Source organism: Buteo buteo, chromosome 1, assembly GCF_964188355.1.
Source record: "Buteo buteo chromosome 1, bButBut1.hap1.1, whole genome shotgun sequence".
Lineage (NCBI taxonomy): Eukaryota > Metazoa > Chordata > Aves > Accipitriformes > Accipitridae > Buteo > Buteo buteo.
The window spans coordinates 2,437,381-2,455,379 of record NC_134171.1 but is presented as its reverse complement, the minus strand read 5'-3'; the positions used below and the strand labels follow the sequence as shown (position 1 = coordinate 2,455,379).

The window sequence follows — 17,999 nt, the reverse complement described above, 5'->3', positions numbered from 1 at the left end:
AATTACCACAGGTGCACTACAAGGCAGCTTTACACCTTCATTGAAATATCTTGCATCGTTACTGACTGGAGAGGGGCCCATTTGTATGTTCCAGCATAGCAGTTTTATGTCCTGATGATATAGCACCTTATCAGAGAATTGTTATCAGGTTGTCATCATGTTATTGTGTCTCCAAATGGGAAGGTGGCTAAACACAGGCGCGCTCAAGAGAAGCTGAGTAAATAGTATGCTTTGTAAATTCCCTGAGCACACACTTCCACAATTGATTTTATAAGAGGGCTTCTAGGAAGCTTTTTACAGCCTCCTGGGTACGTACGACTGAGCGACAAAGCTCTACACGGAGCATGTGGATTGGCTTCCTTTCTCAGTCAATTAAACATGTTTAAGGACTCTGAAACATGTGACTGTTATGAAATATATTTCCCCAGGGAAATTAAGGCAAGGAAATCAAAGGTTTGCCAGTGTGAATCTGCATTGCAAGTGAACTCAGTGCTTGAAAAAATGTGGGGCTCAGAACGTGACAGCAGAGGAGAAGTAGGGCAGAGTCTTGGCAGTCGCCGATAACAGCCCTCTCACAGTCATCCCCAAGATAGAGTTCCCAAACCGCTGGGCAGGGAGCCTATCCATCCCGGCCATCCAGCACCCATCTCCTACTCTGCATCTGGAGACCCACGCCTGGCCCCTGCCTGCTCCCAGCACTCCCTGCCATCCCCTCACTGCTCTTCCAGCGGCGGTGCAGGTCCATGGGGAAGGAGTTGCAACGCAGCCTGTTAAGATGAGCGGAGAGGCTGGGTTGCTACCTCTTCCCCAGGCTTCACTTCAATGCAAACAAATTTACCTGGCACGTAATTATGGCAAAGATTGGATCCTGGAAGGTGCTGAGGTCTCCTATTTCCCCAGTTGGCTCACACCACCGCGCTCTGCACCCTCCAAGCTGCGGCACCTGAAAGCTTTCCGGGAACTCGATGAAGCAGTTCCCATTCTGGCAAGCCCGTGCATTATAGTCTCCATCCTCTTTGTTTTGCTTGGCCTTTTGGCCTGTGTTATCACCCCTGCACCTTTCCTTTCAGCTTTCAGCCGGCGGTGTTTTATTAATCTATTTTGCAGCCCATGGCTTGAAGGTTCTGTTTTATTCCCCTTTTTAATTTTCATGGTGCATAAAATACTCACCAGCCTGACAAGGAAGAGTTATGGCCACTGAGGTGCACTTTTATGATGACTCTTAAAAAACGTCAAAATCCAAACTTACTAAATACTGGCTCTGGGAACACTTTAAATTCCAACTTGATGTCACCAGCCCCAAATCTTCACTAACCCAAAGACACTAGTACATTTGAGAGCCTCCAAGAGAGTGATATTTTTTTAAGTTCATGCTGTTTTTTCCCCAACGGCCATGCTTTGTATAGTGTTTCTGTAAAATCCATGGCTTTCATGGTCTTGGCTAACATACTTAGATGCAAAACATACCATGCATTTTCCCAGCAAAAGATCTCAAGGTATACTGGGAACATCACAAGAAAGAGGTGAGGTTAGAAAAAAAGGAAGGAGGTGTCTTAGGTTTTCAGGATTGCTTTCCCCAAAATGTCATTACTGTGGGGGTCAGTAGGTCTTGAGAGGGAATGGGATACTACAGGGGTGACCTTTTTTTGCAGCCACTTTGGTGCTGGGGAGCTCTGTAGAAAGCCCCAGCAGTAGTTCCCTTTTAGGAAGATCATCAGAAATGAGTACTCTGCTCAACTGACCTTCCATCAACGTGTGGTGGATGCTCCAGTAGACACTCAAGCAGTGCTTCTCCTTTTTCATCCCTCGCTTGCACTTGCAGCCGTATAGCTGGCTGGAGAGCAGGGCCGTCACGGTGCTCCGGCACTGGTTCTTGGCATCGGGGCCCAGCTTGTTGGCTCCATTGCCTGCGATGCATTGCCGGAGGGTCCTGAATTTGGCACTGCAGATGGGGTCATTGGTACAGGACTCGCCAGCTTGAAGGCAGTCCCTGCTAGAGCTGACAGCTTCCGCCATACCTTCTGCAAGAAAACCAGAGAAGTGGTGTGAGGGTGATGGAGCAACCCCAGGTGGGAAGTGAATTTTGTCTCCCATGAGCTGGACCAGGCTGGGATGTCCATCTTCACGTGCGGAGATGGAAATCTCTCTTATCACCACCCACTCGACAAGGAACGACCCTGCTTCTGAAGTCTTAAGTGGGCAGATCCCTCCCCAACAGGTCAACTGAAGGGTTTAAATCCCCAGGCTTGACACTACTACTCATGGATTGCCCCCATGATGGGGAACACCGGCTGCTCGAGTGTGCTGCAGCACTGCTCGGCAGTGTCGCAGAGGAGCAGGAATGGGTGAAAGGAAGTTGAAGGGACGTTAAAGAGACAAGACACAACCTGAGATTCAACACCTCAACCCAACACTCGCTCTCCCATATCGCTGGGCCACCAGCAGCAGTGAGATGCATGTGGCGTCAAGCTGAGGAGCCAGAAGGAGAGGTCACCTCTTTCCTGGAGACCGGGTTCTTCCTGATTTCAGAAAGTGACCCTGGATGGGGTCAGCCTGGAAGAAGGATTATATGTGGCAGAGACTTGACCAGTTCCTGGTGCTTGCTCTTTCCAGCTTGGAGCACAAAAAGCTCTCCAAGCCCTTTGCTCCCCCAGTTCTTTCTCTTATTTCTCCCATCTGATGTTAAGAGCAGACCAATGCTATGGAGACCCCCAGATTTTCTTCCTTGCACACAATTTAACTCTGTGTACACCTCCCTGAAGGTATGAATGGCTCTGTGTGGGGTGTTTTGAGACATGGAGCCAGCCCACATGTGTCCCAGGAGCTGGCCCTTGTTCACTGCCACCACCTCCCCAGGACTCCCATCGTTTTGCCTTGGCTTTTTCCAAGCTTCTGTAAATTCTCCTCAATTACTTGTAAAGATACCAGAAGCGCTCTGTTCCCCACACTGAAAGAATAGAGGATAGCATGGGAGGAAGATATTATTGCTACGTGTACACCAATAAATTAAACGTGGTCAGGGAGGCTCTGTGGTGCTGTGCCCCCATGGCCTGGAGCAGACTGTTTCCATGCTATTAAATGTTATTCCTTTCTAAAACAAGCTGGCCCCATCCAGAATGACTCCTGGGGCTGTGCTCACTCCCAAGGCTCATGGCTGCATCGCCGCACCCCGACGATGGCAGGGCCAGAGGCTCAGCGGGACATGGTGACACTTAGGTGATGGAGAGGAGACAGGGGTCAGGACAAGGCGAATCACGCTCTTTCCAGTTGGTGTGATGCTCTGGAGCACGTTGACGTAGGTCAGGCATGGCTGCAGCATGGCTTGGGGGAGTGATGAAGAGGGAAACCTGGTTTATGGAAGGGAAGAATCAGCCCCTGTGCCTATAACGTAATTTTGGATCTTGCTGTACTACAAAAGCAGAAACTGCTGTCATGACCTTGAAGGAGGACTTCTCAAATACTTCCCAAAGGAGCTCCTTGTCCCTCACGTAACTTGTCTTGCCTTTGGATAGGAACCAGAAGGGTAAAGACACCTTACCCTTCATTGGGTAGATAAGATGGGGGCACCTTCTGGTTTCTGAGCCCCTCCAGGGCCTGTTTCTGGTGAGACCCAACTCAGGCAATATTAGAAAATCCTCTCTCCTGAGAAAAATGTGGGGCCCTGATTTCCATCTCTGAGGGTTTCATGAGTTCTCCCCTCTCTCCAAGACTCTATTGATCTCTCCAAAAAGTCCCTTTTTCCTCCTTCCACCTGTTACCTCTCCTGTCCTGAATTTCTGCATCTGCCTCTGCTGCCTTCCCAGTTCAGTGCTCGAGCCCAGTATATTCATTTCTCTTCCCTCAGCAGTCACAGCATGTTTGCTAAGAAGAAGCTGCTTCTGTTGCTCTTGATTAGAGTAGAAGGTAGCAGCTGGAGTTCAGATATTTCAATTATGTTTATTACAAACTTTGGGTGAACCCACCAGGAGGTTTCCTCCTGAAATATCCCAATGGCATCTCAAATGCAAAACCTTTCATCAAACTTCAGACTATTTTGAAGTGCCTCGTGGCCAACGTCAAGCTTTCAGTCATTTCAAATCTCACAACACCTCAAATTTGAGTTCTCCTACCCCTGATTCATTCACAGACCTGGTTTATTTAGCACTCAAGGCTTGTTTGGATCTGCCAAATGTGGAGAGAGAAATTATTTCCAACACGCAGGAAACTCTGCCTTGGGCTGTCATATCTTGAAGAACTCTGAACACAAGGAACCAGTTTCCTTGAAATATCATTTGGTCTGCAGTTTCACTGCGATCCATAAAATGAGCCAGAGCTGCTCATAGTCCTTGCTTTCAGACACCACTGAATTTTTCTATGCACATATCTGAGCAGAATCCGTAGAGAAAAAAAAGTGCTTGACTTATTTTGCCCTGGCTGTCTCCAAAGCATCTCCTCTGGTCGAGGATACAGCATGGCAGGTTTTATTCTAGAAGAGATGACTTTGTCAGTGTCATGTCAGCTGCTAGAAAAGTAGGTTAAAATAGAAATTATGACTCTCCTTCCCCCTCTCCGCTACATGAATTGCAGGAGATACTCCCCAGGATGGTTATAAACACAGCCAGCCTGTAAAAGCTGTAAAACACTTTGGGATCCCACTTTAAATAAATCAAGCAGATTGACCATTTGAGAAATTTTCCTGCAAAATTTTAAGTAAATATATCCTCAAGCTGAGACTTGCTTCATAGAACAAAGGCCAGGGGTGAATATTTACAGCCCAAGCCCAAAGCATAAAACATCCTCATTCAGACTTTATGACAGAGGTGCTTGAAGCAACTTGAAGTGGAGCGTCACGAATGACCTGTTCCATAATCATGCCCCTTAAAAACCAAATCATTCAGGGGCTTTTATTGTTAGCATTGTCTTTGCAACTGAGACAACATAACACCACGTTTTTCCTCCTCACACTACCCCTGAGAGAGTAATTTTATGCAACATTAAGAGAGCGGCTCTTAGGGAAAAAAAAAATAAATCTCTGTGACTTATAAAATAGATGGTGCTTCCTAGTAGGCAGGGACAAAAGCAAAATCAGGTCTTCTCTCCCAAAGATGGAGTGCCCTTTCTGGTTTTGCCTTCAAAAATAGCATCTTGCGGACTCTCCGCCACAGGATTTTCCTCCATCTCTGCCCTGGCTGACCAGGGGGCTTGGGATATGCACCGGGTTGTGCACGGCTTGGGATTTCCATGCCTCTGCTTTTCTAATAGCAGACCTTCCAGCTCCCTCTGCTCTCTTTAAAAGGCCATTTGTCTGGATTTTTATTCCTCGCTTGCTGCTAATTTCATGCTGTTTACGGTGGGCAGATGGAGTAATGAGTTTATTTTCACATCCTGTTTGTAGCTATGCTCCACATCTGTTTCTGCTCTTGCTTACCTCAGTGACACTTGCATAAAGTTACTCCTAACGTGCAGGAAAAATCTGGCTCTTCCCATTGCCTTAACAGACCCTCGGTTCTTCTCATACAGGTATCTCAAAGTGCGTTTTGTGAACAACGAGGTCTGACTCTCCTCCTCGGAGACCGTTTTCTTCACCAAGGACATGCAGCCGTGCCTGGGGTACAGAAGTGTGGAGGTGACCCCATGGGGTCTGGGAACGGTGAACAAAATGCCCGGGAAGCACCAACACTGGGCCCTGCCACTTGGTCTTTCTGATCCAACCAACGCTTGGGCTTCAGATGTTGTAGGAGGAACCACATCATTTCTCACGGTGCTGCTCAACCTGGGGCTTTGGGATACATCCCCCTCCCCTCCAGTTTTTGTACGGATTAGGTGTGAATCCTTTTACCTCCCTCATTCACGCATGGTCCTAGGGAGTGATGAACACTGTTTTTATTTCCATGACAAGCTGTTGACTCCAGAATATTTGGTGTTTGCTTTTACAATATTTGCTGCTGAGAGGAGAATAACCACCCAAAATCTCCAACAAAGCAACAGGAGTGTTTTATTACCCCTTGAGGTTACTTGGACATCTTTTACATAATTCTTCCTAAACCAAATCTTGCACAGTGAGTACAAGTATGATGCAGAAGTCTCACTCCCCTCGTCATGGTGTGTGAGAGGCTGTCCCTCTACAAGCCTTGTTTTTCCGGCAAAGGTGGATGGCTCTCTTCATGCCAGAGTCAGTCTTCCACCCATGTGAACGGCTGGGAGAGGACGTTGCAAAGGGTTCTTGCATCCTGCGCTGACGTGACAGACACCTGCAGAACTGGGGTCTAAACCTGAGGTGGGGACCAGACCATCCTTCTGTGTTCAGCTGGGAGAAATGGCCATCACTGGGCAATCCTAATAGGCTGGGTCAAATTAGGTTGTCTGTAGGACAGATGACGGTGCTTGCTAATGGGCAACTGCCTGATATCCAGGAACTTTCAACTTACCCAGAGCTGTCAGAAATAAGTTGTTACACACAGTTGTCCTGGAGTGAAAAATAATGGGAAAGAGAGTCTGGAAGAAATATTCCCAGTGTTTCCCAAATATTCATAAACCAATAGCGATGCATGAATAGGGCCAGGTGGCTAATGCAGGCGGTCACTGCTAAACCTTGCTTAGACTAGGTTTTCACATCACGATTTTACAGCCAAGTGCTCAGGATCACCTAAGGAACAAGCTCTTGTATAGAGCTCAAGCTTCATTTCCCATTTACTGTCGAAATAGCTGCAGAGTGTGCAGAGCTGCCCCAGTAAAGACCTCCGCCATACCAATAGTCCTTCCCCTAAACCTGCTTGAGAACAACCCTCCCAGGAGATCCCACACACCTTGTCCAGAACTCATAGCTGTCATCTGGATGTCATGGTGCCCAGCAATCCTCTTCGGGATGCTGTTCTCCAGGCAAGGGAAAGTTTCCTTCCCTCCTGTCTGTCTTGCCCTGAGCTTGGTGCACGCTCGGTCCTCCAACACCGTGAACGCTTTGAGGGCTGGCTCGCTGTTTGCGGGATTAGATCAGAGCAGCTCACGCGAGGAGGATGACACCATTCATTGCTATCAGCCCTCTGCAAACTTAGATGGTTTTACAAACATAACACGCACATAATGGAATCCCACGGTGCAAACTGATCTTCTTTTGCTAGTGATTCTTCCCACTCAGCACTGGGGGGGTGGAATTTGCTGAGAACAGCTCAGGAATGTTATGCCTGAGGGTGTCAAAGCAATACTGGAAAGTTCAGACCAACAACATGCTGCGTGTCTCGAGCAGGCATTAAAAATGTACTGCCTGACTCTTTGTACCTACAGCTCTGACCTTTCTTCCCTTACTTTCAGGTTATAAGCAATCTTTTGTCTGTATTTGCTCGGTGCCTTCAAGCAGGACTTTACAGGCACTGGTGAAATACAAATAAATACAATAACATTCACCGTTTCCTTCTCCTCCAATATAATAATGTAGAAGATAATTTACTCATGATATGGAATCAAACCCAAAAGAAACCACATTCCTCTGATCTTTCTGCTTATCATAGACTAATACATGACACCTAGATAACTTCAGAGAAGCCTGAAAACTTGAGATGTCCTGTAGGTCAAGACCCCTGTGATGGCAGGAATTTTATTAAGCAAACCATCCCAGCTGTCCTTTGGCATGGTGGATCTGCGCAAGTCAGATGATGAACAAACGTTTTTCGTGGGCTATTCTCTGCCCTGTGAGGACTTACAACGCAAAGTGAGAGTGAAATGTGATGGCCACAAGTGTTAAATGAAAGCCAAAGAAGGTTCAGTGAGTCAGGTTTTAGATATCTGCTGAGACGAACTCAATAATCCCTTATTTGTCTTTGACAGCCCTTCTCATCTGTAGCTCTCTTAGCCATTTGCCAAGGAGGCAAGTGTCGCTCTGACTTTGATGAAGCCTGAAAAGATGAAGCCATTTATTTGTTCCCCACCAGATCAATGACTAGAACCTGGCTAGGAAAAAAAAAAAATCATGGGCTGGGGCATTAGTTGTTGGATTATGTCTGCAAACTTTCAAGTTGGAAAAAAATCTGGAGTCCTCTGGGTGTCTTTGGTCTGGTGAAGTTACATCATGCCTCCATTTCCCTTAAGGAGAAAAAAATTCTTCATTTATTCTTCATTTATTACCTCTTCATTTATTTAAGTAGAAAAAAATTCTTAAATTATTCTTCATTTATTACCTCATAGTAACTTGGTGTGAAGTCTCCCTAGATATCACTACTCTCCTACACTAACATATCATTTTTGACAAGGCTTTAGCCTTTGTTTTCTAAAAATGCCTCTGGAATGCCCTGTCCTGCTGGACTGACTCAGCCAGACTAACCACCGAATCAGCTATAAAAAATATTCATATGAAAGGAAGATGCAAATCAGACCGTCACACTCAGTGCATGACCTGGTTGCAAATAGTTGCGTACCTATTCCAAGTAAGATTAATCCATCTGACTAGAAAGAAGGCTTAAAACTTTTGAGCATCCATGAAGTCTCAGACTGGGTACATGCTATTCTGAAGTGTGTACCCTGAAACCCATATTGTACAACAGGATACAAGTTTTGCCGGTGAACGTGATCCATGTCACATTCGTTGCTTGCTAAAATTTGGGGACACTGTGATATTGATATATTGGGGGGCTTCAGTCCCTGATTTCTGGTGAAACAGAGGTGCTTCCCCCATCCCAAAGCTAACCAGTTATACCACCAACAGGAGACAGTGGTTACTGGGGCTTGTGATCACTAGGATCTTAACACTGGTGCCTAAAAATAAGCATCCCGTCCTGTGGGATAACTGAGGGTCTCTGGATATCAGGTCCTTGTCTGTGAAAATAAGAGCACATCTAGCAGAGAGCTGTAAGGACAACTATTATTAAAGACTGTGAGGTCTCAAGGGCTAGAGGAGATCTCTAAATACTTAAAGTAGATACATATAAGACCACAAGTTCCACCTAAGTTCGACTTTAAAATGTCCTAGACACGTGGTAGAGACATAAAGATTCTCTGCTGAGGCACAGCAAAGCAAATTTAGACCCAAGACGACTCTTTTTTAGGTCTAGCTCTGGCTGGGTCTGCTCAATCATACTACCTTGTGTTCTTTCCCTTTCTGACCTCTCATCTTCCTCATCCAGAGACCTCCTTACGTGCTGGGCAGGGCTCTGACATACCCCCATTCACCCAAAAGATGATGGTGAGCAAGAGCTTTGATTGTGTGACTTCACGACTGGTATTTGACCTTCGTATGCTGTAGAAAGTGCATCCCAAGGAAGGTGACTGAATAAGAATATTGAGGATTCTTGCTATTCAGAATCATCTTTACTCTTTCTATTAGGCTGATCCCAAGAAGATATTGTGGGCATCCTGTCCCTAAGAGAGGAATCCATTATGCATTTTTTTGGAGTGGGATGGCACAGTGAGGCAGTGTAACTGGCCGTGGCTGCAAAGTGAGAAGCATACAGGTTGCTGGCATCTCTTGGAAAACCCCAGTCTGATCTCCCCAGAAAGCAGGGAAGAGAGAATATATGCGTGCACGGGCATGTGCGAGTGTGCGTGTGGAGGGAGGGTCCTGGAAAATGCAGTGAGTATTGTTCATGCCTAGCATTTATTCAGTCAAAAACACAGCTGATGGGAACATATATGGACTTTACAGCCGAGGCACTAAGTGTATTGCTTTGAATGTGTATTTATTGCTGGCATTTTAAAGCAACTCTTACTGGCATATCAAAATACTTCGAATGAAAGCTGCCATTGAAAGAGGAGTCATTATCACTTCAATTGGTGCTGCATTCAGATGAACCGAGAGCGATCTAGAAAGGATAGCAATCGTCAGTAATGCTTCACATGCGGATGACTGCCATTCACCCTGTCCAGCTCTGTGACATTTTCTTTTCCTCTTTGATATCCTTGAGAAGAGTGTGCGACATGTCAGAGCTCTGCACTGCAAGGGTGAAAGCAACAGTCCTGATGAGGTCTTTTTCTAAGCAAAATCTGGCTATAGGAGCCCCAAACATAGAAGTCCATCCCCCACTGGAGAGGGGAAGGGTGGTTTTAAGGGTGTTGCCACCCTGAATTGTGGCAAAAAGGGGCAAGTTTAGATGGAAGCTGGAGACTTCAAAAAAATGATGGAGTCATAAAATCATAGAATGGTTTGGGTTGGAAGGGACCTTTAAAGGTCACCTAGTCCAACCCCCCTGCCATGAGCAGGGACATCTTCAACTCGATCAGGTTGCTCAGAGCCCCGTCCAGCCTGACCTGGAATGTTTCCAGGGATGGGGCATCGACCACCTCTCAGGGCAACCAATTACAATTGCAATGTTGATGACTTGCTTTGTGCCACCATCAAGAAGCCTATGACCTTGATTTCAGCTGAGTTTGACACCCAGAAAGGAAATAAAATGTCCCCATCCCAGAGATAGGTCTAAGGTAAGGAACAGAGCATTCTGCAAGCAGATGCAGGAAGCATGGGGCAAGGGTGGCACAATCCTATGGAGAGATATGCAAAGACAAATGGAGTTCTATATAGGGGGGAATTGGGAGAACTAAAGAATAATTTAATCAAAGCAGTAGTCATGACATCAGCAACATGCTAGATATTTACAACAGTCTCCCCTACTTGGATTACATGCTCAAGTTCATTATCAGTAATTGCCATGGGGCTGATTTTCCAGACTTTAGAGGAAAGAAGGTGCTACGTGCTCCAACTATTAGTACAGGCATTTTTCTGGTGCTTTTAACGGCTACATTTACTCTTCTCAAGGCAGAGCAGTGATAAGTGTATACTCCTTAACTACAGTCACTGAGCTGTGAGATCCCCAGAAGAGCTTAGTACTGTGGTGTTTGGGGTTCCTCAACAGTCCCCACTTGTAGCAAGATTTATATTTAAAAGAAATGTTTCACAGGACTATACTGAGATTGGAGATTGGAGAACATGCTGTTAAAATGGTCTCTATTTCTGAGATTAACCTGGGTGTAAGCCCTTTACATCTCCCCTTTTTCAAATGGAAATTCTTCTCACATTGCTGCTTATGCTCAACTACCACTAAAACAGCATTCAGGGGTCATCAGCCACAGAGCCTGTAGTAACTGAGCTCCTCAGCTATCATTTGGTTTTGTACATGTATTTTTATCTACCTATCTATCTATTTGTGCCTCAAGATCAGCTCAGCTTCCCAGCCCAGATTTGAATAAATAAGGCAGTCTAATTCTCAGCTTTCTGAGCAAAATTTCAGCTAGAAATGATCAGTGCCTTACAGACAGTCTTCTTACGTCCAGCAGAGTGAGATACAGATCTTTTTCAGAGCCTGTAATGGTTTTATACATATATATAAATTTATATATCTAATTTTTTAACTCCCTTAACTCCGCTTTGCTTCAAATCATTTGACTGAAGAATTCCAGCATTCACCAGCTCTTCAAAATCTTGCAAAGTCCTGTCAATTAAGTATGGACTGACGTAAAACATGACCATTTCTGGAAGCTGCCAAATAAAGGTTTGCTGCTTCCTACAAGATACCTTAATAGAAAAGTCTCTAATAATGCAGTCTTAGGGTACCCTGGATAATCCAACAGGTCCACCATATCTGATCCATCGTCATTGTTCTTTCTCTCTAAGGTAGAAATTATTTCATGGACATTTTATGCATATCCATTTAGCCATTTTCTTCATCTCTTTGTTCATTTGTGACTGCTGCAATACATTTTTCAAGATCTCACAGAGTCTATAGAATACCTCAGGGCTGTAGTATTTTTGGCAACTACTAATTTTTGCATCTGTACACTATACTATCAATTACAGAAAGTTCTGATCTGAATTGATATGTAATTCCCAAGCCTTCTTTCAGTGACACTGTTAATAGCTTTCTGCAAGTCTTGTCTTTTGCCATGGCCTCCAGAAGTTTATTCCCTACTGCATTTGAGATGAGAGAAATCTCTTCCAACAGATTTGCATGTGTTACGCCGTTCTCCACCCAGTCTTCAGACTCTTTCAACACTCTCAGGACTGTGCCTGCTCTCAGCTCTTGTTTTCCTGGTTTGCACACTACTCAAACTTCATGGATGCCTCTGGAAAATGAAAGCTAAACACCCTCCCGCTTTCTGGCAGGTGAATGAGCTTTTTGCTTTGGGAACAATTAATTTGGGGTCCATTTTTTGTTGGGATCCATCTTCCCCACCTGAATATTTTTCTTTAACGTCTTTTGTAGGAAAGACATCCCTCTATATATTAAGATGCTGTTTTCAGAGTATTTCTGAAGACTAATGCCACCAGTCTGCAAAGTGCACAAGAGTTTTGTTACAATGTCCCAAGTAATTTATAGAGGGATTTACTGGCCAGGTGGTTCATCTTTGGGTGACACAGCTTGCCAAAACTCAGGTGCTCGCTTTCTTCTCTCTTAGGCTTTCAAAACTCCCTGTCCAGGTTGGGAGTCCTGTTTCATTTTGAGTCCTTCTGCATAACATCCCGGAAAGAAGAATTGTCATCTTGTTTTATTCCAGGAACCAAACTCTGCAAATCTTTCTTATCTGTCAAAGCAGCATTTCTGTAATCACCTGGCTTTGGCCAGGGTCTGTGTCTATGTCGATTCTCTTATCCTGTCTCCCAAATATCTCATGTTTCTGATTTTAAATTAGATTTCTCTTGCCATGCCCCATTTCCTGACCCACTTCTGCAGCCTTTTGTTGTCTTGCCCTTTTGTTATTCCCCCTCCCAATCTTTCAGGATATCATCTATGTGTATTGCAATGCTCTTATTTCCTTCAAATAATTCTTGCACTTTCCTGTTAGAAGTCTCAGGAGCAAGTTAAAACCCAGAGGGAAATTTGTACAAGCAACATCTCCCATCAGGAGCATTGAAAATGCAGACTTTCAAAGTCTTCTCAGTCAGAGCAATTTGCAAGAGGGGCAGCTAACAGCATAAAAGAAAACACATCTCCAGCCATTGTCTTGAAAACATCTCCCTTGGCAGGCAAAGGAAAATATTTTCTCTGAATATTCCTATTGAGTTCTTTGGGATCTAAACTCAGTCCAAGGGACTTGTCCTTTTTTCCTGCTGCTCCTGGGGGCAGGCACATTGCAGTGGCTTCTATTTTTAAAAATTATTTTCAGTGTTAGTAGATAGTCTGAACCCTTCCCTTAATTTCTGTCTCATGAACAGAAGCACTTTTCTAGAGGCTGAAGCACTGAGCACTTAGGATTTGACAGCACAGATTCCTGTCCCTTGTTCACCAATGCCATTAAAGACATCTTAACACTGTTTTATTTTTTCCTTTTTTCTTTTTTTTTAACGAGATTCCTTCTTTTAATGACCTTACTTATAAGTCAGAACCTCACCTATCTCTTGACTGTGATCCACCCGCCCTGCTGATGAATTTTATTTTTCAGTTTGTTAAAGTTTTAGCTTAACTTAACCCTCCTTAATCCCAGCGCTCCTCTTTCCTGGTCTACACTTCTTTGCAGTGTATCGCTTTCCTGCTCCTGATACCATCCAGTGTTTCAGATTCTTTAAAGATGTGACCTGAAAAAGGATTTACACTGGGGAAAAAATGAAAACAGTAAAAAAGCTTTCCATCTGCCTTGGTCTCAGTTCCGATGGGGGAGTTGTTAACGAAGAAGCAGTTGATGGAGTGAGGCTGAGGGTGCGGAGAGGGATGTTAGTGCTGGTGCTCCATTGATGGGCATGTGCATACTCGTACATTGGGAACAGAAATGGAGCTGGCATGCATGTCACGGGCTTCTCCTTCTCTGAGAAAATAAAGTGCAAGACGCTGAACTTCTGCTGTTGCCCAGGACATGTGGTGGGTGATGAGATGGGCAGCAGTTCCAAGGAGATAAATCACTTTGAGGTCTCTTTTTGGGCAAGACCTTCAGAACAACATCCAGGCTGCCTCCTGTCATGTCCCACCACATTCTCCACAGAATAAGAGATTTTCCCTTCAAATATTGTTTTAAAATGCAATACATACCCCTTTGCTACACAACTGCTTATACAGAAATATGTTCTCCCAGGGGTTGCTGGTACCTGTCAGAGAGTCTGTGTGTATCAACTACAAATTATGGTAGAAAAGCAGCATCTTTATCTTCCCAATCCTCATCAAGAATAAGATCCCAAAGGAGTGGACAAAGGCAAAGAAGTGCCCTTGTTAAAGAAGCAGAAGAAGGAACCAGATGAATTATAGTCAAATTATGTGGATTAGACTGGCCAGGAAAGTAAGGGGGTGACATGATATGATTTTACATTTGCAAGCTATTTGGCACGAGTCCATATGATGTGCCCTAAGAATGGCCTCTGAGCAATCATGGCAAAGTGGGTACTCATGAATACTGTGCTCCAAGAAGAGTAGCAATGGCACATTTTCAGACTAAGGAGGTCTCCAAGAGTCTGTCCTGAGTCTGCTACCATTCAATATTCTCATAATGACTCAGATGATGGAATAGAGAATAGATTTATGTAATCGGGGACTGGCAGAAGACAAGGAGGGGGCCACAAGCAATGTGCAGGACAAGACTGGAATTCAAAATTATCCTGCTCTGTTAAAGGAAGTGTCTGAAAATAGGAGGATGACACTGAACAGAAGCAAAAGTGGTACTGGGCGACGCGAGTGCGAGAAGACACGAGGGAGAAGTAAACCTAGGAAATGGGTGGCTTGCCAGCAGTATGGGAGACATGACCATGGGGTGGGAGGTGGTCACAGGCTGAACAAGAAAAAGCAACAGCATGCAAACCAGAAAACACGAGGTCTGGGACGTGAGCGGTATGTATTTATCACAGGAAGCATTAGCTTGCCCTTCTCAGCTCCAGGGAGGCTTTAGCTGGAGTCTGGCTCCACCGTTCTGATGGGACAACATGTGCTAAGGAAGATGGCAAGATCGCAGAGGAATTTCATTAAAACTACGTGGTTTTTCAGGGTGAGGAAAGACTGAAAGAACTGGGTTTGTTTTGTTTAGGAAGAAGGCTGTGAAGAAACACAATCAGAGAGCTCAAATATGTAAACAAGACGGTTCAGAAGTGGACAGTGATGGATAGCCCTCCACTGCCATGGGATGTAAGATGAGAAGTAATTTTGAGTAAATGTGCAGCAAGGGAGATTTAGTTAGATATTAAGAAAAATGTTCTACGGGAAGTTAAAAAGTGGAACAGATTATGGAGGGTCTGTTTAATCCCCAGCAGTGGAATCATTTACATAAGCATCTGTCAGAAATGGGTCTCGCATCCTCCCTTCTCCAGGCTGTGTATGTGTGGTCCCTTCCCACTCTCCACCCCTGCGACACTGTCCGGTTGCGATTATTGAAGATCTTGTGGCTGGTGTGGACTCCTAAAGTGAGAACAACCGCCTCAAAATCAAAGAAACCACGCTGGAGGCAGACCCAAATGAAAGGTGAAAGGTCTGCGTGAAGTCTGGCTCTTCCAGAACAAGGCATCTCCCTCTTCTCGCGGTTAAGCTGGTGTTGATCAGCAGTGACTTCACGGCAGTATTCAAGATGAAGGTGTGTAAGACCAAAGCTGAGAAGAAGGAAACCTGGTAAGACTGTTGTAAAAAAAAGAAGTAGCATTTCCTCCTCTAAGGATAATTACACAGGCTGGCGGTTAGGGACTCTCTTGGGAAGCAAAAGAAATGGGTTTGGAAGCCCTCCCATCAGGGACGAGCTGTAACCACCACACTAACCCATGAAAGACATGCTGTTCGAGACTGAATGCGGGGTTGAGCATGGTGGTGGGATCTCTCAGGAAACGTAGCCATTTGAATTATCCTGGAAATGAAACACAGAGCAAGGAGGTGCCTACTGGCTCAGCACGGGGCTCTGCTGGGGATAGTGGACAGCCCAGCATTGGGCAGGTTGACCAAGCCCCAGAGAATATCCAGATCCCGGGAGAGATGGCAGGATGTTTTCCCATTTGTATTTAACTTCCAGGTCCATGAGTGCCTCTGCCTTGTTTGGCAAACAGATCTGGCCAACAGTCCCCAGGTAGCTCTTCCCTGCTTCACCAGGCTCTATCATGGCTACTGCAGCTCTGTAGCTGCCCTTCGCCTACCAAACCCTGACACTCTGCCACCAAAGCAGCAGAAAGGTGGCTTGTTTCTTCAAGCCCATTTCAGCACCCGCCGGAGGTCTGTGTTCTCCTTTGCCGTCCTCGCCAGAGAGCGGAGGGAACTGCTGCTCAAGGGCAAGCTGAGCCCAGTTGTTCACTCCACACCCTCCTTTGTCTCAACACCATCTCTGCAGGCTTGATCGTAAGGCAGGGCACGTAGCATCCCCTTGCCCACTCCTGCCAATAACAAAATAAGTGCAATGCCTTCAAAGACAGAGGGCTCAGTACATGAAGTTCAGCAAGCTGAGGGAACCGCGATGCCCACTGCGTCAAACAGCCCTAAGAGCATGTCAACAATGTTGGTTCAGCAGGGTCCAGGATTCATTTTCAGGTTACCATTCCCACTGTAGAGAAGCAAGGAGAAAATTACATTTTCTTTGTTTGATCTCTGGCACCTTCTGGATCAGGAAAGTCCATGGGTGTTGAGTTTGAACTACTGCCAGACTAACAATTGTTAGCAAAAATGGACAGCATTTGGATCATGTCTTCAGCGGTTTCAACACAATCTCATTTATCCTATACATCATTACATATAACTAAGTACTGAAAAACCTTCCGGCTCTGCCTGCAAAACACAAGAGCATCCAAGACAGGCTAAGACAACTGTGCAGACCTTGAGCATTCATTGGTAAGGAGAGAATCTCACCCATTTTTAAAGGGTCATTTATCAATGAACTCTCTTCTTAATGTACCTCTTTAAAACACTTAAATGACAGTGCATTCTGCACTGCACTGTTATGATAGAGAACCCAGCCATATGTCAAGCAGGAACTGTGACCCCTTTTTCTGTGATTAAGTTCATTTTTGTTCCATCCACTTTTTTTTGTACATGATTAACTGGTGAATAAAAAGGCTCTTTTTTATTTTTCTTTGCAAGGGCTGAAGCAGTTTTAATCATATATAATTCAACACTTGCTATGCGATTTGCATTCCCTGCTTTAAGATGAATTTGGCACTAAACAAGCTCTCAATTATACTCCCCCGCCTCTGTTTTCTCTGGAAGTCACAAAATTCATTCAAACAAAGGCTAAACCCCCCTGAAGTTTTATGAAGATGAATGATGATTAAAATCAAAGAACAGAGATCCTTCTCCTGACTTTACAAAACCACAGGGTTCCAATCTATGTTCTCCAGTGGCACTTTTCCAGGCAAGCTTGGGTTCAAAGACAAAATTGTGTACATGTCTGTACCAGCCCAGGTCATTGCATCTATCTATCATCCCTTCTTCTTATGCCAACCTTTTTTTGCTTCTGACATTAGGTATTAAATATGAAGGCTGGAGTCTGCAAGCCCAAAGCATAAGTGAGGACGAATAAGGCAGAAACTGAGAGTAGAGGAGGAAGCCAAGCTGGAAAAATTGGAGAAGCTTCTAGCTGAAGAAGAGAGGAAAAGAAAAGGCAGTGAGAAATGAGCACTGATGCAGGACAGCTGGAATTTAGGTATGTACCTATATATATGTATTTACATATATGTAAGTATGTATTTAAATGTGAGTGTGTATATAGGTAGATAATATATATTACAGCATCACTGCAGAGAGGTAGTCAACACAGAGCTGATTGAGAGTTAGACAATCCACAGAGAAACCTAAATTAAGTGCTTGCAGTTGCTCTCTGGAAACACTTCCATGCCTTCAGCAACAACAGGAGAGACTAGGGAGCCTCATTTAGCTGTGATCACCCCCATAGCCAACGAGGCTGATGGGGAGAGACAGATAGCAAACACGGGGTGGGAGGTCATGGAAGGGAAAAGGCAGGCTGTGCTGGAAGAGCAAAAAAGGCAAAGCCATGAGGACTTATACTGAAATAAACAAAACTCCACATTAATAGGACATTGAGGCTGTAAATGCAAGGATTCACACATTGAGACATGCCATGAGTAATCCAGAAGGAGCTGAAATCCACCCTTCTCACCCCAAACCAGCATGATTGGCATAGCCTATACCAATACAGTC

General features: G+C 44.9%; 1 protein-coding gene across 2 annotated transcripts in view; it reads right to left on the bottom strand.

The window, feature by feature from the left end:
* GFRA4 (GDNF family receptor alpha 4) overlaps nucleotides 1-17,999 on the bottom strand; it is a 71,059-nt gene that overhangs the window by 11,773 nt on the left and 41,287 nt on the right. For both annotated transcript variants that reach the window (XM_075040499.1, XM_075040508.1), the window contains exon 2: nucleotides 1,743-2,021. In XM_075040499.1, the coding sequence (XP_074896600.1) occupies nucleotides 1,743-2,021 (279 nt within the window). The remainder of the gene's footprint in view (nucleotides 1-1,742; nucleotides 2,022-17,999) is intronic.